Source organism: Wolffia australiana, chromosome 5 (assembly GCF_029677425.1).
Source record: "Wolffia australiana isolate 7733 chromosome 5, ASM2967742v1".
In the NCBI taxonomy this organism is placed as follows: domain Eukaryota; kingdom Viridiplantae; phylum Streptophyta; class Magnoliopsida; order Alismatales; family Araceae; genus Wolffia; species Wolffia australiana.
Window position 1 is genome coordinate 9545752 of NC_135839.1, and position 26787 is coordinate 9572538.

General features: G+C 38.3%; 2 protein-coding genes across 5 annotated transcripts; both read right to left on the reverse strand.

Moving 5' to 3' along the window:
• Nucleotides 1–15638: 15638 nt before the first annotated feature.
• On the reverse strand, nucleotides 15639–17884 carry RHA1 (winged-helix DNA-binding transcription factor family protein). 4 transcript variants are annotated; one of them, XR_013581504.1, is made up of 4 exons: nucleotides 17415–17884; nucleotides 16393–17336; nucleotides 15934–16038; nucleotides 15639–15862 (listed from the first exon to the last, which is right to left on the reverse strand). XR_013581504.1 is itself a non-coding variant. In XM_078575364.1 (3 exons), exons 1-2 carry the CDS (start codon nucleotides 17628–17630, stop codon nucleotides 16419–16421), a joined length of 1134 nt encoding a protein of 377 aa, XP_078431490.1. In that variant the 5' UTR covers nucleotides 17631–17884; the 3' UTR covers nucleotides 15639–16038; nucleotides 16393–16418. The 4 variants fall into 4 exon arrangements, 3 of the variants coding, with proteins under 3 accessions (XP_078431490.1, XP_078431489.1, XP_078431488.1); XM_078575364.1 differs by having other exon boundaries at nucleotides 15639–16038; XM_078575363.1 differs by having other exon boundaries at nucleotides 15639–16061.
• Nucleotides 17885–19793: 1909 nt separating this feature from the next.
• On the reverse strand, nucleotides 19794–22960 carry LOC144703215 (RING/FYVE/PHD-type zinc finger family protein). Its single transcript, XM_078575334.1, has 5 exons — nucleotides 22765–22960; nucleotides 21420–22220; nucleotides 20544–20744; nucleotides 20268–20463; nucleotides 19794–20186 (listed from the first exon to the last, which is right to left on the reverse strand). Exons 1-5 carry the CDS (start codon nucleotides 22924–22926, stop codon nucleotides 20002–20004), a joined length of 1545 nt encoding a protein of 514 aa, XP_078431460.1. The 5' UTR covers nucleotides 22927–22960; the 3' UTR covers nucleotides 19794–20001.
• Between the last annotated feature and the right edge of the window lie 3827 nt (nucleotides 22961–26787).

Below are 26787 nucleotides of genomic sequence, written 5' to 3' on the forward strand. Positions count from 1 at the left end.
CTGCAACTGGAAAAATGAGATTCTTTGATGGTGAAACAATCCAATGAGGAGTCAAGTGATTCATGGGAATTGATTTACATGGACTTTATAGTTGGCCACACTAGACCTCATGGTAAAAGTGTCATCATGATGGTTGCTGATTGCTTCTCTGCTTCTCCAAGTAGATTTTTTTTTCAAGTGGCAATGAATCATTCCATGGAATTGATGGCTAAATTCTTCTTAATAAATGTGGTGAATCGCAATGGACTTGTGCAATGCATAATCAATGCCCATGATACAAGCTTCATAGGACTATGATATAAAATCCATGTTCTTCATGATATTTCACCTTTTTACCACTGAAGCTAGAGAATCATCTGCACAAAATTAGGTAATGAGGTACTGAATGAACACAAAGAGAAATTCACAATTTGCAACGCTAGTACTCAACATGGGGTAGATGAGAGCATAACGTGAGCCAAATGTTACTTAAGGGTGGCCTACAGTTTGATGAGGCATTTTTCATGGTGGATTATGTGGGATGAGTTATGGATTGAACCTTATAAGAGGCATGACTGATTTAGCTGTGTATGCATCGCTTAAAAGTAAACATGTGGCTAATGAGAGATACAAAGCATTGATAATTAGTGCACACTTCAGCAAAAAGTGTTAGGTATGACATAGGAAAGTATGTAACATAATGTAAGGCATATTTCGTTGTAAAGTGTAAGAACTAGCGAATCGAAGATGTAGTGTGGGAGTACAAATTTGTTGAGATGTGCTTTGTAGTTTAAAGATATGATTGATAAGCTCATATTTGAGGTTATAATTATGTCCTTGATTCTCATGTAATAATTCCAGCTAGTGAGCAAGTACAGGACATCTCCACTTGTAACATATTATAGGAATTTTACTATCTCTAGATAGTGGTTCATGCATGAGAAGAATGAATACATGAATAGTAAAAGGTTGCGTTGAGATGGAAATGGTGAGATGAATGGGGAGGTGTTAGGTGTTTAATGAAGGTGCGACCATTAATTGGATGAGTACGTAGGGGGTGTGAAAAAATTGAATGAAAATGAGAAAATATGATAGGCAAAGACATAAGCGAAAGGCGGGGGGTGTAGAAGATGAGTGAGAACTGAGATGCAGAAAGATAGTGATAACTTGCAAATTAACATGATTAATTGATTAATTTTACATTATATTTATGTGTTTTAATGACTATATTTGCATGTTATCATATAAAAATGAAGATAAATCACTTGCACTTTGATTTTACTATTATTTCTAATTTTTATCATTTTTTACATGGTATTTAACCTTTTTTTATTGAAGAAATATTTTTTTACAGGGCTTTAAATACTTGGCTAAAGGTTGGTAAGTGCTCTCATAATTTTTCTGGAATTTTTTCATATTTTTATATAATTTTTTGACCAATATTTAGCCAAGAAATGATTTTTTTATTTAAATAATACATATGCTATTTATTTAGCATTATATATATATATGAAAAAGACAGAAATTGGTGAAAATACGATAAATTTTATTTTTTAATACAAATACCTTGTCGGTTAGTGGCGTGCATTAAATGCACGCGGTAACCAACAAACGTGACCTTTTGCACGTGAATCGGTTAGCCGCGTGCATTTAATGCATGCACTAACCGACACGTGCAACGTTACCTATTTTATTTTTGTGGTCATTAGTGCGTGCATTAAATGCACGCGCTAACCAACACACGTGAATACGTGCATGCGACGTCGATTCGCCGCATGCATTAAATGCACATGGAATCGACGACGCATGTGGGTCAAAAATTGCGGCTGAATGATAAAAAAATAAAAAGTCTTTTGTCCTTTTCCCTTTTTTCTATTATTTCAAAGTGACGTGGAGCTTTCTCTACCATGCATAACGAGACAATCATTTCACAATGATTGTGACTCATTCAAACGCAAAAAATGTCACAGCGCACGATCCAAGGACGGGGAAAACGAGAAAAGAAAGGCCAGCCAATAGAAAAATTCCATTTTTTTAAAAGATAAAAGAGATCCAATAGTGGAGATTAAGCGCCAGTAAAATGACAATATCTTGAGATTTTGACGTCTGATTTTGATGAAATTTTGAGGGCATGTTTGTCTTTTCCCCTCTACATTCCCTATGGTTGGATCTTTAAGTAGAGATATGGAAAAAGGCAAAATTCACTTTTTGAAGCTCTCTCCAAGTATTTGGCTAGGAGGGAGAGAAGTGTTGCTTTGGAAGTCTACAGTTCTTGATTCTGCACTCAAATTTGTAAGTTTCTGATTTGTATTCTAATCTTCTTCTTGAACAATTCAAAAAACGTCAAGGCATAGGCGAAATGTAGATGCCCTCGAAATGGTTTTGAATGAAATTAGCACTGCATTTTGATTATGATACAAGATCTGGTTTTTGATCTTTAATTCTACATCAATTTTGAACATGTCTGCATCATTAGATTTTTAATTTAGGGTCGGATTTCATCTTTTCCCCAAATTCTTCACTTTCTCTCTCTAGGTTAATTTGTCTAGTTTCTCTCTCTAGATTTAAATTTTTATTGTTGAGAAATTTAACTTAATATATAAAAAACCTAAAAACAAAATTTCATACGAAAATTCATTCATCTTGAAGTCCAATTTAAAAATCTCTTTCTTAATTATTAAATTCCCAATTTTAATTCATAAAAATTATTTTAAATTTTTATAATAATTGGGAAATTAATAATCGGAATTAATCTGATCTTATAATTGAAATAATTCTTTCTTGAGCTTTCTTGAGTTTTTACTTGATTTTGATTAATTAAAAATGTTATTAAGCATAATTAAGGTTTATTAATTGCAAAATTAATTCATCTTTGAATTAATATATAAAATTTGGATAAAAATTCTTACTTATTGCCGCCCTGTGGTTCGACCCCTGGCTTGCTCTATATTCTATATTTAGTGATTAGGGGTATTTATAAATTTTATTGTATAAGTCTAAACATCATATCTACGACATAATTACATGCATTTTTAGGCTTATCAGATAGTAGTTTATGGCTCCAGATGTAACTAGATGAAAGAAATCATGATCAAATTTTAATGATTTAGATGAAAGATCATATTCAATAATGATGAATAGTGATGGTGATTGTGTTTGCAAATCATTATTATGAATAATGTGTTTGCTATATGATAAAACAAACCATGACACATGGCACAAATAAAGCCCAAAATACATTAGTGATTCATGTGAAACCAAAAAATATAAATAAGTATATATTCCAATTTATAAAAGTAATATCTTCATGAATATGATGTCCAAATCATTCAGAAAAATCGTATTCCAATTCAAAAAAAATTTCTTTCATATTATGATGTTACAGAAATCCCTAAAAATACTTAAATTTCAAGAAATTCAAAAAATTAAACTAAAAATGAAAACAGTTATTTTAGGCATCAAAATACGCATAGATGTAAATACAAACCATTTTAATGATAATAAACCTGTAAATACCATCATATTATCCAGTTTTTAATGTGTGTTAGTGCTGATGTAGAAGTTCATGGAGAGAAATAAGTCAACCAGAATATCTTTAGTTCTGGCCCTTGTACATTCAACGCAAAACTGTATGTTTGATATATTTGAATTGTATTACAGGAGGTGAAACTGTAAATAATATGTTAAAAGGTAGATTAATTACAAATAAAGAATTTCGGACAATGGTTATTCACATTTTAACCTATAAATATTGATGCAATTTGTGATTTTACATGAAATTTAAGTGCGAGAAATAGTTTGTAATTATATTTGTATAATACATAATAAAGAATGGTGGAAATAAAAGCAAATGTAGTCATACTCAATCTTGGAAAGAAGGATGACAGAGAAAGGAAATTGAGATAGTGAATTCAAGGCATGGATTTTTTTAGCATTTATTTACATGGTGCTCAACGAATAAATTTCCAATTCTTATAATGTGGTAATTTCTTCATAAAAATTATTCATTTTACATGCGTATTTTCACTATAATGACCAGGCATATGAGTTATTAGATTTAAATGATCTCATCTACTTTCCGAAGCATATTATGACTTACATGGACTTCGGGATAAATTTATAAAATTTTCAGACATCATATTTATATATCAAGAATAAATCAAAAAATATATTTTGACTGTTATAATTATTTTACTACAAATCTGAAGTAAAGATTTTAAAAATATCTAAAATCAGGAAACTTACGAAAACTAATCTAACATAAAACTCATTATGTTATGCATTGATGCCATGCGTATAGGGTCATTATGGCTATCATAAAAATATATGGTATTTCAATATGAATCAGCATGTTAGTTTTTATTGTTACTCAATTCTGAAATGAATCAACCTGATTTAAGATTAGGTATAATACCATTATGGGATTCATTTTGATCAATTAAATGAGTCATTCCCATAAAGATCACAAAATATATGTCCTTAATATCTTCACAGTAATAGCTTTGTGATGGGCCTTATTGTTGATATTGAATGAGACTAGATAATGCCATTTATCTGAATATTTTTTTAGAACATGTTTAAAATGCTTGATATTAGGTGATGGTCAAGCCAAATCACACCACCATGTATATTTAAATTCATTGAATAAAATATTATGTTCATTAATATTCCAATGTGAAGTCCATGAATATGTGCAATGACATAGTAAATTATGATGAGATCATAATACAGTGATCACTAGTATTTAAACATGTAATCTAAAGTTTCCTATTCAATGGATAGCCAAGATGGACATCAAATTATCCAGTTAGAATAACACTAACTAAAAATGCCTATATGATAAGTAAAGCTGATCCTACAGCTATTAGTCTGTTAACATTAAGGACAGATAGTGGGTGCTCTTTAGAGAAAGAGTTCAATGAATTTATCCAAAGAATCCCTAGATGGTATTATACCTAAACATCAGTTAGATTGATTCATGTCACGGTTGTATAAGTGATCCATTGAGCTGAGATACCAAGGACATCACATGAATGAATGACTACATTTGACTGCAACTTACGAGCCTCTAATCATGATATTCAAACAAGTCATATCTCGGATGTTGGAAGAAGCTCATGGAGATGATTGAGTCATCAAGATAGGATCATATGCCCTTGTGTTAGGCCCCTAACTAGGCGGCATTCTCGGCCCAGAGGCCTGCGTGCTTATTGGGAGGGCGTGTCCATGTTTTCGGCTCACGACATTAAAGGACTGAGTCATTATGGTGATACACTGCAGACGGTGCATGTGCCCGTCCATGCCCAAGGGGGGAGGGATCATGTACGGTCTGCGCGAGCTGATCGTGTGTGCGCGCGTGCCAAGCGCCGTGCGCCAACGCCAAGCACCACGCGCGAGCGCCAACGATACACGCCAGCGCCAAGCGCTACGCGTGGGAGCGCAAAGCATTGCACGCGGGCGCGGGACGCGCAAGCTGGGCGATGTGCCGCAGGTGCTGCACACGGAGTTGTGCGGGATGCCGCGCAGCAGCCGCGCGGGCAGCACGCGCATTGCGTGTGCGGGGCGCGGGGCCAAGAGACATCCCGCCAGGAGACTAAGGCATGTGGCACACTAAGAGCGCCGAGATGGCACAGAGGGCATGTAGCGCTCCCACGGGTAGTGTTGGGCGCGCAACGCTCAACTCAAGGGCGTCGAATGCGGCGGCGTCACACAGATTGCACGCGGCGGTGTTGACATAGGTGTTGGTGGCGTGTGTGATTGTCAAGGCAGGGGTGGCATGTGTGATCGCCACGCCCGCGGCCGCACAGCGCCCGGTCCGGCGCACTTGAGTGGCGGGATAGCGGACATGCGCACGCGGAGCGGCGGCCTTGAGGCAATGTGGCCACACTACCTCGGTGCAAAGTGCCTCGTTTCATTCCTTGTATCACCCTCGTCTTCCCCCATGTAATGATCCCAATGATGATGTACTCTTTTATGATATTAATGCAATGACTCTATTCCCTGACAGGTGCGTCCCCACCATCTCCTCTAACCCCTTCTATGCGATCTTAAGCAATTACAAAGCTTCCGCTGCAAGAGATCAAGGCTGCTCAGTGTTTTGCCCTGAACATTGAGGTCGTCACAGACCAAATTTGAGTAAGAGACCTAGCTTGGGATTTGACTGTGCAACACCTTGGTATAAGAGGAGATTGACTCAAGGAAGACAATGCAGCAAATCCCTGGCAAGGGTAGTGAGGATATTGGAGAAGGTCTTCTTCAATGATCCCCGTTACTTATCAGTACTTATTGAATAAAAAATTAGGGTTTGACGATCAACCATACCCTAAGTCATTCATCAGATTTTATGTCTCCAACTCCTTGAGGATTGACCCCTTCTCACCCTACACTTTATGTGGCACGAACAAGGGAAAAACATAAATATACTAACATAAGTCTAGAGTTTAAAATGAGTTTAACTCACACTAATCACACCAATTTCCGGCTTATCATTGGAACCTTTTGTCACTTGGAACAACTTTTTCAAGAAACCTAACATCAGATGGTTTGAGAAGGCAGAAGGTAATTTTATCATTGATGTGTTTTCATTTTATATTTGAAGGTTTAATTTGATTCATATTTCTTATGGTATGAAAGTTTCTTCTTACATTATCAATCATGGCCAAAAATACAGCTCATCTACTGCTTCAATTAATTCAATGAAGCTATTTTTACATGAAAAGTGGGATGCATAAATCTATGTTAATATTTGTGAACGTGATACATTTCCCATAATGCTATGCTTTGATCATAAGATCATTGATTAATTTTTATAATGAAGTCTCTGAATATGTGATATGACTTAGTGAATTATCACAATATCCTAATACTCTGACCACTAGTCTTTACACTTTTATTTCAAATATTCTCATTATATTCAACGGATACTTATGAAGAAATTGAAACTATCTATTTAAAATAATACTGTGTGATCCAAATTATATGATAACTTTGGCTGATCTTAAGGGCATTAGTGTGGGGACACCAAGGTGGGTGCTCTTTCGGAAAGGAGTTCACTGAATTGATGCATAGGAGTCCCTGAATGGTACTATACCAAAACTTCAGTCAGGTTTATTAATGTGACAAGCATATAATTGGTCTAGTGACCTGAGATACTAAGAACATATTCTGCATGGATGACTATGTTTTGACTAAAATGTACCAGTCTTTAATCGTGGACTTAGCTTAGATGTATAAATAAGTATAGGAAGATGATTGAGTGGTCAAGATGGGATCACCTACCATCATGATAAGCGATTAACTTGAAGAAGGTGATCAAATCCCTGGTCAATGTTGTAAGGATATTGGAGGAGGTGTTCTCTAATGATCCTCATTATATGTTAGGCATTAGTACTGACAAAATGACATATAATGGTTAGATGATTAACCATTGGCTCGACCCTATAAAAATCTCACATGGACGAAGGATTATACTGAAATGGTAATTGATGATGACATAGATTCCACAAATTTATTGTTATTACTCTATACCTTCTAAGGAAAAATATGTAGCTTAGCACCCCATGGGTGAGAAACTTAACCTATTAATTAGGTTAAATCAATATTCATTCATGAATATAAATGTCGATATAGTTAAGAAGATTCATCAATAAGTGTTACTTGGGCTTTAAAGTTTTTAACTATAATGATAAATGGGCCTAGAGGATAACACACTAAAAACTAATAGATGCTTTTATAAAAGTGCCTTAATGGTTTTTATAAAAGTGCCTTAAGTAAATATAAATAGAGGGACACCCATTTTAGTTGCCAATTCCAGCCAGGCTTGGTGAGATTCTGATGAGGAGATCTTTGGTGAGGAGCATTCCACTGGAGCATCTTTGGTGAGGAGATCAACAGGATCTTCAAGAAGGATTGTAGAAAAAGAAGAGGAGATCCACATCACATGGATTGCATATAACAAGATTCCCACAATTCTGAAATATTTATCAACTGATTGATTCTGAATTGACTCCTATCTTCGCTACATGCATTGTTTTTTGAATAATAGAATCAAAGCCTAAGAACCAAATAATAAATGTATTTCTACATGACATAAGAATAATAAATCTTGCAAACATTACCAGACATAATAAAACATATAGCATAATATAAAATTACAAATGAAACTTGGGATTTCGTTTCATGCACAACATTTTCATTTAATTAACTTAAAATTATATGAAATGAAGAGTACTATGTTTATGTGTGAATAATAGATAAAAAAATAAATAATATCATGCATCATTTCAACCAATCTGATGACAATAATACGTTTCTAGATAGTGGAAATGAGAGATGAAGCCTTACCCGCTTGGAACTATTGCCAATAATTATATTTATTGTGAAGATCATGAGATTCTGTTTTTTGAAATACAATAAATACAAATTTTTTATCATAGAAAGACTTTATTTTCCACCAAAGTTATCCCATCATCAATCAGATTGATGGCCATGTTTACAACAATGATTTTAAGGTGGTAGCGAGCATCGATCAGTATTAATGCAAAAAATGATAAAACATAATAGTAGAGTTAAAGTGTTGTTTTAATGAAATTTTTTATCCTTGACAATAGAGAATAATGGTTCAAGAAAACATGAATACATCTTAAGTCAATATTTTTTGCAAAACATATCTTGCTTGGAAACTTTTAGATACATTTTAGGAATTAAATTATGTTATATAGAATAGAAATAGTAAAAAATAATTAAAATATTACTACAAATTTTTTATATTCATTTTAGAGATTTATCTGAATTTTAGAGATTTGTTTTTTATTTTTATACAGAAAAAATAATTAAATACTACTATAAATATCTTTGAGTTGGTTTCGTCAGATTTGGTTTGGTGACTTAGCACAGATCACCTTACAAAATTGGCAGGCAGAAGTGGCAAGCACCACTACAATTTGTGGTTATAAAATGTCCAAAGGCAATTGACGAGAAGAGGACTTTGGAGGTGGGATGTAGTGGATTGTTTCTTCTATAACCTTTGCAATAAGACAAATTTATGGATGTCGTTGGTGGCACTGAAAAGCTCGGGATCTTAGATATCATTCACAAGGAAAATATGGCCATAAAGATAATAAATAGGTAACTATCATATCAATCACACTAGCCTTGTTGTTCTGCTAATTCAGGATCAATATGATGTTCTTTCTTCTTCTCTAGATCAACATATGTGGATGGGTAATATTTTAATCTGACACAATAACTTTAAGAAAAATGGTCCGCTAAGGACACCAATAATATATTAGTATTTAATTAGAGGATCACACACAAAGAGCAAAGTTTAAATAGAAGAGCACTAATTTTATCATTCATTGGATCTTATTTTAAACTTACAGTACTTAGCTTGGGATGAAGTATAACCTAATGTTGATACGACTGCCTCAATAAGGACTTATCCTCAAATATGAGTCTGGGTAGGATCAAGATTTACCAGAAATACTGGCACCTCAATTTCATTCAAAATCATTTCTAGGTGACAAGATCTGGAGGAAAAGGGATATAGACCTCCAACTTTCTAAGAAGATTATAAGGGCGAGCATTATGTTTCTAAAGTGTGAGACATACTGCTTGAGTAGAAATTTCAGCCCAATGCTATCAAAATTTTGGGAAGTATCCGACTGGTTGCCATAGACCAAGGTCCACTCATCCCAAATGGTGTTCATAGGAAAATGAAATTCTCAAATGAACCACGTGCAAGCACTAATAAATTAGGCAAAACTCACATCCATGATATAACTGCTTGGCCCAATATAGACATTTGGGCAAATAGAATTCTCTAATTGTCGTGGATCAATGACAAATTATGGACACTGATAAACCAGAATTTGGATTAAATAAGTCATTTTAAGGCTCTGATTTATGTAACAATATTTATTGAATTCTCATTACTTAAAATACGGTAATTAAGTGTCAAATCCATGAGTAGCAGGCAATGAGAGAGTAAATTACATTGAAAACATGTTTAAAATAATTCTTTCAGGTGATTTTATATTTTTCCTGCATTTTTATGTATTCTCTAAATAGGAAAATCAATGAAATAAATAAATACTAGTCAAAACTACTTTCAATTAATGAAATACAACTTTATTATGTTTTAGATGAGTTCTAATACCTAAATGTAATTTTTATAGTATTTTTTTTAGAATTTTTGGGGCAAGAAATAAGATTTAACGTTGAAGAAAACCTTTGGTCGCAATTTGTGGGCGGCATTGCTCTACCGGTGGGTAGTAAACTGAATTTGCTGTAACTTTATCTACAAGGGGAATTTTAGTGATGTTTGATGCGGTGGAAAGCTTGAAGAGTGGGCTATCTTGTGAAATATTTATTTAGACAAGAAGGTGAGAAAATTCAAATCAAACATTCAGGAGATCACATGAACCTTTTGATGCCACTTTCCCCAAGGGCCAAGTGATGCTATTTCAACAAGAATCTTCATCTCCCTTGAAGTCTCTCTCCCACACTCTTTTAGAACAATAATGTATCAAAGAAATCTGATGGACTAGGCCTCCAACAACAAGTTAGGAGCAGAAATCCAAGATGGAAATAAATAGAAGTGCCCTAACTCTCCCTGCCATTGGATTAATTCTAAGGGTTTTGAGTGCTAGGATTTCTTAATTTCCAGCCTGGACCCACATTCCCTATTGCTCATATTTGAAAATAGGCCTTTCAAATCCAAATTATAAGTTAGTTCGACAATTCTTGCCTTTAGTTGACCCGGTCTTTGAGCAGGTTTGAATGAGCTTTTAGATTGGGCTTCTTATATACTGAGCCTCCTTTTATTATCTATTATATAGCTTAGGTTTCTACTTTCCTTCCATGTGCATCACCAATTCACCATTGTATTTACCTAAGTCCTGTTTTTCAAATAAAACTGCAAGAAGATGTAAGAAATCCACTTGACCCTTCAAAATCAAGAGTCAAGTGGGGTTAGTCTTGAAAATAAATAAAATACATAAAAATATATTTTAGGAAAATAAATCATAAACTTCTCATTTATCCTTAAATGGTGAATAATGATAGTGCAAATATAAAAATATGTTGTAAAAATAAAGTACAAAAGCATAATTTTATTGATCTAATTTGATGTTATCATATGCTAATGAAAAAAGAGGAGTATCCATAAAAATTTTACCCAAGAAAAAAATTTGCTTTGTATGAATACAGTGCATAGGCTGTGAAGATGACTCATGAATTTTTCATAAAACAATATCAATAATATTCTCAAGAAAGTGGGGAAGACTCTAGATGGTGCGAATGGATTGGTAGAAGAATCATGATTTAGTATGGTGAGGTGTTAAGGAATAAAACAACAATACAACAAAGCATCATAGTGGCCCAAAATAATAAGTCACACACGATCAACATGGGCCCAAGGTGGTAGTGTCGTCTAGAGCAGCTGTGCGACAAGGTTGCATGGCACAAAACATCATGACTTGGTGGATGCAATAAGAGAATGGAGAGGAGACAAAAAGATGTAATCAATTCACTTCAATGAGATTCTCAGTAACAGTGTGAGAATCACATCATTGGGATTCCAAGCCTCTAATACTCAGGCTATAAGATCTCATCCCCCTAGGACAAAATGATCTCTGAAAAGTGTTTTTATTGAATAGTTGTGGCAAGAAAATTTGGGCATCACAGTGATTCTGTATGATGTGGTGTGACAAGTTGGGCAAAAAGTCAAAGATTACATTGTGTTGTATGCACGGTGAGCCTTAAGTGTGTCTGATTCATCCATTAATCTAGAATGCACCTTAACTAGATGCGTGCATGCACAAAAGCCATGCGCACCTTACATGCAATGTTCAAAAAGTGACACCTGTCTGTATATGAGACAATGACTTGCTCAGAATTGATGTCGATATTTGCACAAAGTATACACTGACCATGGGGGCCCACACAGGGTAGGGAGACGTGTGCGTGGTACACATCCAATGGATGCTGCGCATTGGGTGTTTGATCTAGAGGAAGCATTGAAGGTCACGTGTGCACTATGGGAGAGGAGGGGAGTCACCACTCAAGCCTCAAGGTGGATGAAGGTGGCTTGGAAAGATGGGGCGTGATGCAGCATTTCTCAAATGGATGGTTACTTATCTGGAGGGTTCTAGGGGCTCGCCTAATAACTGAAAATTAGGGTTAAAAAATGTTGTTAATGATTTTGAGTTTAATCAATAAGTTAATGAAAACCTATGTGTCGATAAATTTAGCTAGTGATGAGTACGATTCATCTATACAAGGAACAATGATTAGAGCTTTAAATAGTCTTTTAAATGATGAAAGAGAAGATGAGATGAGAAAATAAAGATATTTTTGAATTAATGTTTAAGATTTAGAGGTGAGATGTAATATGAGATGTAGGTCGTGGAACAGGACATAGTGATTATGGTATAATGGAATGATTAGAAGGGGCAAGTGGATCAATATAAGGCCTGAGATCTTACCTTAGGTCCTTTTGTTCTGCCATGAACAAAATATTTGAATAATGCGCACAATCCTCTCATGTTCTCTATTGTTCTTTTCCAAGCACTCAATACACCAAAGGACATCTCATGGATATTCAAGATCTCACTCTCTATGGATTAGCCAACCAAGGTAGGAAGTGAGTTCAAAGATGTTTCACAAAATGATCATGGACACATCTTAGAGGTCGTGCTCTTGGGTTATGGGGCCTACATCTAGCTAAAAAAACATAAAATGTTTCACAACATAAGACTTAAAACATAATCATAACGACACCAACAAAAACATGAAACTAATCACCTACGCACCAGTCACATCCATGATTCTTTTGATCCTCGAGTGATTATGTGGAGATGCTCATGTGTGCAGCCTTTAGAAGTATCATTGCGATGATCGGCATATCAAATCTCCACCTTTACATTGACGAGTTCCATTCATCTGTCGTCATCATCTTTACATCATCCCCATGGTATCAGAAATTGGGAGACAGGAGAAGAAGGGGAAGTCCCTTGAACAATTTTGGCCACAATGAATTTCATTATGGGTCTTCCTCTATTTATACTAGGCGGGTATTTTTCATATAAATTCCCTAACTTGAAGTATAACTTCTGACATCCAGAAGATCATTTCTTGTGTGACTCTCTAGGCACATATATTAGTACAGTAAAAAACTCTAGAGGCCCAATAACCTTTATTCTCATTCTAAATTAAATAACTATATCATCATAGAGATTATTTAATGGCAGATCAATAGGTTGAGTCTCCAGCCAATGGGGTGCCAAGCTACATCTTGTGTTCTAGAAGATACAAAATAAGAGTGCATCGAATCCCACATAGAACCTATTCATTATTGGTTATTGTGTACATATAGTCTCTCATTCTCTTGATGCTTCAACGATGACTTTGAGTATGGTCAACTATCAAACTGCAATCGGCCATCTTAGTTTGTACTGATGTATTCAGAAATTATCAGAGAACTCTTCTTTGAAATTTCACTACATCAGCTAAGGACTTCATCACACCCTCTTCATCGGAGAATGCAATCGTGTTTGTGAGCTTCTTGATGCACCCAAACTAAGAATTTTTAGAATCCCATGATAAGGAACTAGTAGGTGATAATCAAAGTACCAGTCATCCAGACCATGTTGGTAAGGATCAAGGTACAACTGAATTTGAAATTTCTCTTGGTAATTTACTGCACAATGTTTTATCTTAGGGGCCTTAACCATTACTACTAATTCTGATACCCAAAGACTTTCTCTATGCTGGTGAAGGGTGCTAGACTTTGGGCAAACGATTAAGACTGGTGTGCTTCTAAACTGAAATTTGAATTTTGTAAGTTTTGACATGTGACAAATATATGCGGTAGGATTTAATGAGCATGATCATGGAGTTATCTTTTTCATCCTCATGTTCTTTTATCTTTGTGAATATTCACTTATGCACCTCAAAAGAAATCGTGAAATATTAGAAGGTTCGCAAGTTCTAAGAAAATAAAATAGAAGCCTTATATTGAACAACAATATGAGTTAAAAATCAAAATAAAGGATTCTAATTATATACTAAAATCATTAATCATTTAATCCATATTTTCTTATGTGATTTCTTATTCATCTTTATATGTCCTGCACAACACATGGACTATGGCATTGTATTATATATAAAAATGGGAGTTTATGGTTTAGTCCTCGTATAACTTACTATTTGAAATGAATAAATATGTTCCTAGGAAAGAAACTGGAATCATATAGGTTTCAGGAAAATCCACACTTGAAGGCTATGAAGCTTCTTTAATCTTAATAGGAGGTAGTGCAAGTTTCAAATTAGGAATATGGATGTGGCCAATAATGCATGACCATATTAATACTTAAGAGCAATGGTTAATAAACTTTTTACATTCTTTTCACACAGCCAAGTCAAGGGAGGATAGTAGATTTAAGAAGATTAAAGACCAATAAGAATGGGCTACCAAAGATTTAAGTTTGAAGAGCCAATGATAATAAATATATTGGCATTCATAATATTTTTTAATCGAGTTGGGTATGTAGTGTTCATATTATGATGGTGTTTATATGAAAATCATTAATATGATGATCTTAATATGAAGGTGTTAATATGGCATCTTCCATTTTAAAAATAATATAATAATATTATATAATGTTTATAATTATGGAAATACTAAACATATACACTTTGTGAGATAATTATGACATTTTATCATTATTCAATAATCAAGAATTTTGTCAATACCATATCACACATTCATTTCTTTTATTTATTCCATGATTTATCTTATTTTTAGTTTGGCAGAAGTTAAATTTCATCCCAGACATTATTTTTTTAGTCCACTAAAAAGTTGGTTTTAATACCAAAAAACCACCTGATGTGGAGCATTTTGGGCCAAAAGTAGATACGTGCCCAATAGGATAAACTATGGGAGCAGATAAGGGGATGAAATGTCGTGACAGTTTGTAACCACTCATAAATATCTACATAAAAATGAATCAGGATTCGTAAGAAAAGTAGATTGTTCAAACACCTCAATAAAAGAGGGAATCGAGGTAGAAATTAAATTTGCCATTTGGGATACTTAAGTTTAACCTTTTTTTCCTCTCTCTCCACCCGAATTTGACTAGGCTCAGGACATATCTTTGTCAAGATCCACATTGCTATATGTTTCAGGAGATGATTTTATGAATGATATTTCTTCGTTCATGAAGTCTTACCTCCAAGGTGCAAAATGCCTGAAGGTAATATTATATAAATTTCAACATGCATTTTATATTGTGATTTTAAATAAAATACAGAAAAGATATGTTCCTCTTTTCCTGTTCCCATTCCCAAAAACACAACTTCCTTTCCACGACTATTTTCTTTGAAATCTTGAATCTCCTGAGTTTGGAAAGAAAATCAAAATCTTATTTATCCTTCTAAATTTTCTCGTGTAGAATTTTCTCAGGTTTTTTAGTAACCCTGAGATCATTAAAAAAATTCCCTAAATGCTGAAATCAAAAAAATTGACTTTCTTCAAATTATTGAATTTCATGGAAAAAAAACTTCGACCTCCTACCATCTCCTCCCCCATTATATTTTCCTAATATCTTATGTCCCTCTCTCTCCTAATTTCAAATCAAGAAACTAATGTCGAACCCCCCTTGAACGAAAATAGAGATTTATAAATTGATCCACAAAACGCAAAGTAAAACATTGATAAAATAAACACAGCTCTTATGATTTATGAGCTTCTTTTTTGCCCACAAAACTGCAGTTTGAAGCATCTAAACCCATTTCGGCATGGCCTCTGTTTCCATCTCCTCGGATTTTCAAAAAATCATCAAGGCAGATACCGAAAATCGGTCCGGACGCCGTTATGCAAACCCTATGATTAAAGCCAACAAATGATGCAAAACAACTCCGAAAAAACAAAAATTCAAGAAGGGCTCAACTGACCTGGAACTATCAACCTGATTGGATCGTTTACAATCAGATCACCGTCAAACATGAGTGATCTGATCGTGCCTTAAATAAGCCCTCTGATCAATTCGGACCGACACACTGCTCATGACGAAAAAATACACCTATAGGATTTTTATAAGGCCAAAAAAAAAGTTGAGAAGAGAAAAGTGGGTTATCTTGAGATTCCCCCAAGTATCATAGGGTAGAAGATACAGCTTTATAATAACAAAACAGGCCATAGAACAAGGTTTTAAAATTGGATCAAAACTTTTTTAAAAAACAGGCAATTTTTTTCAAAAATATGAAAGAATGACGCCACTCACACAGAAAATAGGCAATTCTTTTTTTTAAATAGACAGATGTTAGAACATGTACAGAAAAACATTCAAACGCGTATAAACAGTAAGAGAACCATCCATGGCTAAATGAACACCGCTCACGCAGAAACCGTACCTCGATGAAGTGGCTAGAATTCATCATCAAGTCCGCCCTGCCGGGGTAAGATGACTCATTTGCTCTGTTATACGATCAACATTCTTCCTTGCCCACCAAACATCGCCCTTCTCGGTGGCAAGCTGAGACTGGGCTTCCTGATTCTCAGCCGAACCAGGCGTTTCAGTGAGAAACTGTTCCCAGAAGACGTCGTTAGCTCCAGCAGGCTTAGCAGAAGAAGCCGAGCCCTTCTCCCTCTCTTGCTGGGCAGGCGCAGAGTTAACGTCGATCTCTGCGCAGTCCGCTTGAAGCTCCGGCGATGGAGATTGGCGACTTGGGTCAGTCTCCCCAGACGACGGTGGCAGCTCTGTGAGAACCACCGTCGATCTCACTGTCGAATTCCCATCGAACGGTTCTCCAGAAGCGCGGCCGACCCTTTGGAAGAGCTTCTCCAGTTCGTCCAGAGCCGACTCCATCCTCTCGAAGGGCTCCGCGTCAAGAACAAGAGAGGAGCCGCTGTCGGGTTGTTCTTCGTCGTCTGAGAGATGAAGGGATTTCGGGTGTCTCCTCTTCCTTCCCTTGGTCTCTGTTCTTTCCATTAAATCGGAGAGGAATCCAGGTTTGCGCAGCGTGTGTCTTAGGAAGGCGATCAGCTGGCGGTGATGGAATTCCACCTTCCTTAATCGCTCCTCCATAGACTGGATTTGTAGCTCCAGCGAGTGTTGATCTTGCGCATGAACTTGTAATTCTAGAAGAAGCGCGTTCTTCGCGCGCTTCAGCTTCCCGATGGTTTCCTCCAGATCCTGTCTTTCGGCCTCGGTTAGCGGGCCGGGCGAGTTTTGCTGTTGTAGGGAATGGCTGTGGATCGGCTTGCGGCGGTGGATGTTCTTCAGGAGATGCTTCCGCCCTCTGACGAACCCGTCGTTGGCGAATTCCCACTGGTTCGGATCGACCTTCCTGAACCCCTGAAAAAAAACGAAGAAAAACCCCAGAAAAATCAGAAATTCGAAGCCGCGGAGAAGAAAGATCGAATTTGGGCTTACGTAGGTGTTGAGCTGGCGGATGAAGCTGGAGAAGTTGTTGTGCTTGAAGTACTTGGGAAGCAAGACCTTGCAAAACTCGAGGGGATCGCGAACGACGAAGCTGGCGCTGGCGGAGCTCCAGGAGACGATCGAGTCCGTGGCGGGGTCGTCAACCATGTCGTAGGTCTTGATCAGGAACGGCGGGGGGGCGTTCGATCCGCCGTCCGATCCATCCATCTTCGACCGCGAAATTCTACATCGACGGGGAAATCAGAGCTCCGTCGATCCGATTCGAGCTCGGAATTGCTCCAATTTCCAAAATTTTCTCCGATCGATGGCCGCGGAAGATCGCGGCGAATCAAAGATCGCGGCGAGGAAAAAAGGGGAAAATTAAGCCACTCTACTGCCTTATCTCCCACCAGAACTGAATAAGAGAGAGAGAACGGAAGAGAGAATATACGAGTCTCTATCTCTCTCTTTCTCTCTCTTTCGTTCTTCAGGTAAGGAGTCAGAAGAGAGAGAATGACTGCTTTTTCAGTTGATGTGGAACACAGGAAGCTTCTAGAACGCTTCTGATTCTTTCCAAATGAAGGATGACGGTTTTGGATGGAGGCAAAGGGAATGAACGGACATCCGTTCCGTCATCCGTTTGGATTTCAGTTGGTACAGAATCTGTCTATGAATTGTCTTCGTTACCATTCCGTCATCAGTCCCATTCCGTCATTCGTCTGTGATGAAAAACAGAACGGGCAAATATATTACGAAATGGACGAAATAGGCAACGACAGAGAGAGAGAGAGTGAGGGAGAGGGAGCGATAACGAGACAGAGAGAGAGAGAGAGAGAGAGACAGTCATGAATGTTTGGTATATCATTTCTGGTTTGGAAATCAAGTTACAAGTGTTGATGGTCCTCAGTGCTATTCACGACGGTCATCTTTCCAGGTAAGTCATCAGTGATTGTAGTTCCGGATCGTCCCGGACGTGGACGATGGATAGGACGGGACAAATTTCATCCCATCCGACGTCCAGAGTAAGTTCAAGGATGAAGGACCAGACGGTTTTTCGTTCAACGATAAAAAAACCGTCCCGCCCAGTCATACTGGGATGGTTTTTCGTCCCATCCAGTCCTCCCGGGACGAATTTTCGTCCAAAATTCGACCCGGAAAAAAAACCCACCTTATATTATTAATATATTAATATGGATTTTTTTCAAGTTTTTTAGGGAATTACTGAGGAAATAGAACACAAAGGGACATATGTACAATTATTCCTGAGTGGAGTCCATTTGTACGCACGTAAGATACAGGGACTTTGATGCAAATGGTCATTGCAAGACCACGTGGCAACATCTCAACTGTCGGATGTGAATCCGGCGGTTTTCCATCCAGATTCGTCCGTCCATCGTCTGAGATCTCTGGGACGAAAACCGTCCCATCCGGTGGTTCCCGGGATGAATTTTTGTCCCAAAATTCGTCCGTATCCTTGGACGGGACAATTTTTTTGTCCCGGGACGAAAAAATCATCCCGTCCACGTCCCTGCACTATATCTGTGATTGTAGTGTTCCTCGTCTCTCTCTACAACGGACCACACTTTTTTATATTTTATTTATCCTACTTCCACCATCCAAATTGCCATCACTTATCCACTTTCATCCAGTCAAGTTCATTTCCGTCATTAGTCATTTGTCATCTGCCAATGGATGACTGATGAATGAAACCATTCCATTCTGTCATCTGCACAGATGACAATCTCCAATGGAACTGATGATGGTCCATCATCCATCCAACGAGCCTACTCACTCATAACTGGGCCCAAAAAGTCTCCTCTGGAGAGAGAAGAGAGATTTCACCCACAAGGAAGAGAACTAAGTCTCCTACATTTACATACATACGGTTTTTTCTCTTCCATTTCCAACTGGCCCTGGGTCTGAAGAGAGAAAAAATACTTTGTTTCTTCTTCGACCAACTAATGTATAGTATAGTCTTGCTAGATGAATAAAAGATGATGCTTTCAGACGGTCTGTGGATGGAACTAAGCTGCCTACCGTTCAGTCATAAGTTGATGGCATTTGATTTCATCCTGACTGCCATCCATCCAAAACCGCCATCATCACCATTCCATCATCTGTCCCGTTCTGTCATCCCTCCGTGACAGAAAATCGATGATATGACGGAATGGACAAAACAGACAAGAGAGAGCAAGCGAGAAAGAGAGTGAGAAAGACAAAGACAGAAAGACAGAGATAGAGAGAGAGCAAGGGGACGAGTGAGGTATAGACATCATAAGCCTGGACGGTGACAGATAACAGATTCAGACGCAACCGATGACGGTCCTTCATTCGCCCAGAAAGCCTACAAAGCTTCAAAGCACAAAGGTCAATCTTATTTACAAGAATACCAAGCACCCGAATGGCTACTGCAGTAGAATACCAGTCAATAGAGGACAAATTTACACCAGTACGGAACAAACAAAGCTTCTAGAAGAATCTCCTGGTTCTAACCCAATCATATTATTCACAAAAGCAATAATAATTACATTTATTTACAAACACACCAGACATGCATTTGCTGGTCATTCCAAAAGAATGGGGTACCCTGTGTTGACTCTCAACCGTCCAGCCTCTGGAACAGCTCAGACAGGGCCCGGTACAGCGCGGCGGCAGCAGGTGGCCGAGGCAACGATCCGAGGAGAATCTCCGACGAGTCGACAGACGAACTCCCATAAAACCGCGAGTTTTCCAATGCCCTGGTCACCACTACACTGCCTTCCAAGGCACATCCCACAAAAGCCCCTGATAATTTCCATTAAAAGACAATGAGATGGAAGATGTGAACACATGTTGACTGAAAATCCAACGGGTAGATGGGAAGACCTTTACTGCAGCTGTAGGTGTAGCAGGCTGCATAACCGGCATCGCCAGCTCGTAAGTCAATGCCAGCTGACCGTCCCAGGGCCCCGGCTGCAGCACTAAGACCGGCGCCGACGGACAAATGGGCGGTTCCACTGAAGGTCTTGATTGCATCTTTGTTCCTCAAGACGATTATAAAATCAGTCAACTCCCCTCCACCCTGGAAGTGTCAATGCAAGTGCTAACCCGTCAACAAAAAGTTAAAAAACTTTCATTGGTGTATGAAAAAGAGTGCAATACTTGGGGGCCCCATCCAACACCAAAAGTGGAGATAGCAGATGGGGGAGACCACGACCCATCCTCCCTACGAGCGACCACCAGGCCCGTTCCGATGTTGTAGGTGACCATCAGCCCAACCCTGGCAACCGTGAGAATGGCAAGGCCCTTTGCTTGCCTCAGCACAGCTTGAGGGATACACTTCTCGGGTCTGATCAAGCCGACCTGGATCCGCATTAAACAGAACAAGTCAAGCTCTAAAAAACTGTTTGTCTAAAAATCCGGAGATTCTTGTAATATCCATTGCCGCAAATGGCAATGGAGGGCACCATGACGAGTCGTCATCATCCCCGTCAATCATCCTCATCAGGATAATGATGAGATGACAATTTTGTCTTGTCATCACCACTAGTAATAGTTCCCTAGTTAACTAAACAAAGATTACAAGAGAGGATGACAAAATCATCATTCTCACCATCATTTGTCTGCAGCAGGATGATGATGATGAAGTCATCACAGTCATTCGAGCTGCTCACCATGATGATGGAGGTTTTTCGGATGATGACAGTGCTGTATCACGCTGATACGACCTTGTTCTAGGTTTGGATCGGAAAGAGAGAGGACGAGACGAGGTAGGAGAATTCCCGGGGGTGGAGGGGTGAGACGGGAATGGTCAAGGGAAGGCCAAGCTAAGGGGGTAGGGATCGGCCTAGGACGAGCCGCCTGAAGACGTGGTGATTGCAAGACTATCGCGAGGACGGTGATCATGGAGGGAGACGGAGCATAGATGTACGAGAGACGAGAATGGAAGAGAAACCAATAGTTACTCGGCGCGGCCCGGGAAACCTATCACACACTTGTTTTCAGATGCATAATTAAGATCAATGGAGTTTAGACCACCTTGGAATAGCCTCGGAGTGTATTGGTTGCCTTGTAGATTTCATACTCCATGGATTGGCCCCAGGGAAAGTTAATCCACGATCTGAGCGTGCTAAGATCAGTGAGATCATGCGTGGGCAATTGCGACGCCGGGCTGACCTTATCCATCAAGATTGGCTGAACAGACTCCAACCTCACACAGCACACATCGCAGACTCTCTGCGGATCGCAGGCCCGAAACTTGAGCGGCACGAGGCTCCTGCCCTTCGAGCAATCACTGCAGAAAATTCCTCCACAGAACCGGCAATGGTGCCGAGAGCACATAATTGGGTGGAATCTCACTCCGCAGAGCATGCAGGCAGACGCGGCGCTGTCGGGTAACCATCTCGGAGGCTCAGTCTCAAGAATTTCCATGGTGCTGCCGGAATTAGCCTCCGTAAGCGTGTGCGCCATCTCCTTCCACGCTTGGTCAAGTAGCTGAGTGGAGATCCAGGAGACCCTGCAGCTATGGAGATCCCCAGAAGCCATGGCTGTCATCTTTCCTCTGGCAGTAAGAAGAATCTCGTAGAACACATCCCACAAGGTCATCTCCTTCTCTTCCACCATGAATTGACCCCATCCCATGTCTTCTTCGGGGAAAAAAGCCCCGTTGGAGATGAACCCTTTGGCCCATTCATCGTGATCTTGTTCAGACATAGGAGGTACAGAGACGGGTATCCAAGCTCCAGTGTCTTCTTGGAGTGGCGCGTCATAGTAGAAGTATTTGCACTTGTTCGTGCATAAGGAAGTGCTAAGAGGACGCCCGCCATCATCGCTAGGTTCCTGGGTCAAAAATTCCATTAAATCGAGGCGATGGATCATCGGAGAGTAGATTAAATCCTTGATTCAGGAAAAAAAAACCCTAATTCGCTTCTGCTTTGGCGAGGGGATTCGTGATTGAAAGTTCCATCTGTTTAAAAAGATTCATGATCGTGTAAAACCCTAATTCGCTTCTGCTTTGGCGAGGGGATTCGTGATTTAAAGTTCCATCTGTTCAAAAAGATTCATGATCGTGTAAAACCCTAATTCGATTCTGCTTTGGCGAGGGGATTCGTGATTTAAAGTTCCATCTGTTTAAAAAGATTCATGATCGTGTAGAATTGCGATATGCTCATTGCAGTTGGAATTTAAAAAATAAAGTTTCAGGGGTAAATCATGGGCAACGAGATCAAAGAACGGAAGGGGGTAATTCAGCGCGTGATCCGAACAAAAATCATCATAAGAGAACAGTAATTCCCCTCTTTATTTGCGGAATCAAAAATCAAGGGTCCGATCGGCCAAAAGAAAAATGAAAAACCGTAAAATAGACTCTGAAAGGAGGCGTTACCAAGATCACGAGGCTTTCTCCGAGCCTTCGGCGATCGCCATTTTCGAGATTTCCCTTTAGTTGGGCTTCTTCTCCACAAACTTCCGAGCCGGCGGAAATCATGCTTTCCATGACATGGGCGATCAAGACCCCCCCGGATCTCTCCTCCATGACATCGGCCATCAAGAGAAATAAATGGCTGGTTGATGCGTGCCCGGCTCGAAACTCAAAGCGGCAAAATCATTAAATAAAGAAAATATTAAAAAAAATACGAGGCGCGCTATTGTTTGCCATACGATTTCTCTATGTCAAACATGGGCCTTGTAAATGATATCTTCTAAAGTTCGAACGAATCATTGTAATTTTGGTTCTCAAATTTTATTCCCAATAATCCTTTACTTTAGAATGATAGAAAATTATAACCAAAATTAATATGTTTAAAATATAGTTCCATCATAGGATACCTCCTGGGCATTTATTTTGGTAGAATCTTTTTAAGTTTGAAATTAACATTGTTATTATCAACAGTCCTCCACTATGTAGATAATAATTACTAGATTATGCAAACTTAAAAATTTACTAATTCTTGATAACCATCATGTATTAATACTGATTAATATTTTATAATTCTCAATTGGTTTGAAATTAACTTTATAATTATTCCAACACCATGTAGATAATAATAGTTATACTGTGTAAACTTTAGATGTAATAGTTAATATTTTACAACCATAGCATATTATGAAGCAATAAAGTGATAATATATATAATATTAATAAAAAGATAGTCATGAATGTCTAAGTGTAGTTTTCTGAAAAGAAAAACCAGTTGTTTTGTCATGTCTCCGACCTAGATCATGCATAAATGGTTCATTAGCTTTTAGCAAAAAAATGTTGAACCTAATCAACATTTTGTTGTTGTTGACATCCTTCTAATTGGTATCGTTGTTGACATTGTCTTTTGATTGCCACTAACACTTCATTGTCATGTGTAGCTTGATTATCTATAATGTCAACCTGAATCTCTTGTACTTAATGGTGATACAGCTGATAGAGGAGGATCTCTCTAAGGGCACACTAGTCACTGAGAACAACATGAATTCCTTTGCAAGCATTGTTAACACTAGGTAAGAGAGTTCACATGTTATCTTCCACCAGTACAATTTCTGTGTCCTCTTAATGAAAGATGAGTTAATGTTCACATTGATAAACCAGAATTTGGGTTAAATAAGTCATTTCAAGGCTCTTATTTATGCAACAATATTTATAAAATTCCCCTAACTTAGAATAAGGTAAGAAGGTCGAATCCACAAGGAGCAGGTAATGAGAGAATAAATTTTATTCCAAATCTTTTTTAAAATAATTATTTTAGGTTATTTATATTCTTCTGTAACTTTTAAGTATTTTCTAAATAGGAAAATCAATGAAATAAATCCAAACTAGTCAAAACTATTTTGAATAAATGAAGTACATATTTATTTTGTTTTAAATAAGTTATAATAATTAAATATATTTTTATGAATTATTGGGGAATTTTTAGGGCAAGAAATATGATTTAACCTAATATTACAATTTGTGGGTGGCAGCGCTTTATTAAGCGGGTAGTAGACTAAAAATGCTGTAGCTTTTGCTATAAGAGGAATTTTTTTAGTGTTGTTTAATGTATTGGAAAACTTTAAGTCTAGGCTATCCAATATTTATCACTTGTCATTCTTGATTCATTGTACCATGTCCTCCAGAGATAGAATAAAGGTTCAATCTTGACATTATAAGAGATTGGAAAAGAACAAGACTATAAGAACGCATCATATTTCAAATTATTTCACTGAATGAATGTTTACCTAGAGAAAAAGTGATGTAACACGACGTTCAAAATTGATATCTCGTGCTACGTCAAGATAAAAATGACAAATGAAATGTTAATGACGTGGAATATGATGGGGATTCGAATAAACAATAATGAAAAGTATTTCAATCGTCGAATGATCCGAGACGTAGATAAGCAAACGACACGGTGACGGGTTTTGTCATGATCAAGCTCCCAATGATCGAATTAACGTTTCAAAAGTCAACAAGTGGGGAACGATTTCGTCCAAGAGCGTCCGCACTTGTACGTAGACAATCAACCCCGGTACCGTCAATGGAAGTCCCTAACACAAATCAGATGGCTATTCCCGAGTTCTTGGTTATGATCACTCGAGGCAATGCGCAATTAGTGATCGGCACTGAGAGAAATAATTAAGACTGTAAATGAAGAGGGGAGGGGATGGAGCAGTAACCTGATTATGTTTTGTTCTTGCTAAGCGGCCTTCCCGTTGTCGGCAAAGGAGTGCACAGCCCCGGATAGAGTGAGAGTTTCTGAGCCCGAATGGCTGACCGTGAGTCACATCCGGACCAAAGAAAATGGATATTTGCAACGGGCGGTGTTGGGCATGGAGTGAGGATCGGCCTGCTGTATGCCCCCAATCGAGGAAGGAAATGACGATCGTTGAATAGTTCGTAAATTGTCGTTTTCTCAATCTCCAAACTCTCGGGAAATTCTTGGGACAGCGGCCGCCCAAGTCGTCTGCTTTCAAGAGCAACTCAGTAGCGATGGATCGAACCAGATTCTCGTCCGTTCTCAAAGAACGATAAAAAAAAATCGTGACCGTTTAGGCTCAATGAAGGTGCTCAGAAGAAATTTTATTCCGGCGGGAATCGATTCAGTGGCCTGGAGCGTCGCAGATGGTGCGAGAAGCGCTGATTTACCGACTAACGGAGTTCTTCACATGAGTCCACTTCCACGAATAACGAATCTTGACTGGGATGATCAATCTATGAGGATGAAAATCTCCGCCAGGGACGAGATCGGAGGAAGCACTCTACAAACCAACTGATCCTGTAGGAAGATCACCTTCTTCCAAGGGAAATGGTAATATTGGAATGAAGAACAAGAGCGGCGAACGTCTTCTCGTGCGACTCTTCTTCTTCCACGATATCTTCTTCTTCTCTTTTCCAAAATGAGCAAACCCCTTTTCTTTTTTTTTTCTTTTCTGCTTCTGCAACAATCTACTCCTTATCGAGGATGAATTCTTCTTCTCTTCTTGAAGGTCGCCTGATATCCCGATCTTCTATAACGTAGCCAGCTTCTTCTCTCAGAGAACCAAAGGAGGAACAAAGTAATAACTGCAACTTGAGTTGAACGTGATCTGGTCTCCACAATTCGCTTCTTCTTCTCAAACAACAAACGATGAACAAGAAGATAAAAAAAACAAGGTAACTGCCACTAAACTTGAACGAGATCTGATTCTTCAAGACAAAGACTTGTCTTTTTTTTTTCTGCCCTCTCTTCCACGTCCACCCTTCTCTATTCTTTATAGAGGGGAAGTGGACGTAGTGGGGCTAAGTTGGGCCCCCTCTTAAAGGAGAAAGCTTAGTGGGCTTTCCCTTTAAGGGAGATCTTTAGGGGGAGACGAAAGCCCAACATGGATTTCCTCCCCCTAAAGATGACACTTAGACCAAAAAAAAAAAAAAAAAAAGACACGCATGAGGGAGACCGGTACTCACGCAGGAGGGGCCTCCCGATAATCCAAAGACAACGAGAAAACAAAGAAAACATAAAGATACACAATGTAAAGCGATAATACGATGTCGGTTCTCAGGCTTGGTAGTGAAATTGTAGGTTCTCCACGTCCACTCGGGCTTCACGACGTGGCTGGCGACGGATCGGAGCATGGTCGACTGGATGGTCCTCCATCAAAACGGTGAGAAAATTCAAATCAAACATTCAAGATATCACACGAACCTTGTTGTCACTTTTCCCAACGGGAAAATGGTACTCTTTCTCCAAGAGTCTTAATCACCCTTGAACTCTCTCACCCACAATCTTGTAGAACAAAGAAATCTGACTCACAATGCCGCCAATAACAAGTTGGGAGCAGAAATCTAAGATGAGATACAAATGTTGGGGTCTAGAGGCTTAGATCTGGATAAAGACTCGGATTCCACGAAGTGGAAAACTTAAGCAAAAAAATCGCACGACATCTATAAAACCATTGAACAAAGA

Coding starts and splice junctions, on each gene's coding strand:
- RHA1 (XM_078575364.1), bottom strand. CDS start 17,630: ATGGATGGATCGGACGGCGGATCGAACGCCCCCCCGCCGTTCCTGATC. Junction 17,337..17,414: donor TCCGCCAGCTCAACACCTAC/GTAAGCCCAAAT, acceptor GTTTTTTTTCAG/GGGTTCAGGAAGGTCGATCC.
- LOC144703215 (XM_078575334.1), bottom strand. CDS start 22,926: ATGGCCGATGTCATGGAGGAGAGATCCGGGGGGGTCTTGATCGCCCAT. Junction 22,221..22,764: donor GAGAAAGCCTCGTGATCTTG/GTAACGCCTCCT, acceptor TTTTTGACCCAG/GAACCTAGCGATGATGGCGG. Junction 20,464..20,543: donor GTGTTGGATGGGGCCCCCAA/GTATTGCACTCT, acceptor TGACACTTCCAG/GGTGGAGGGGAGTTGACTGA.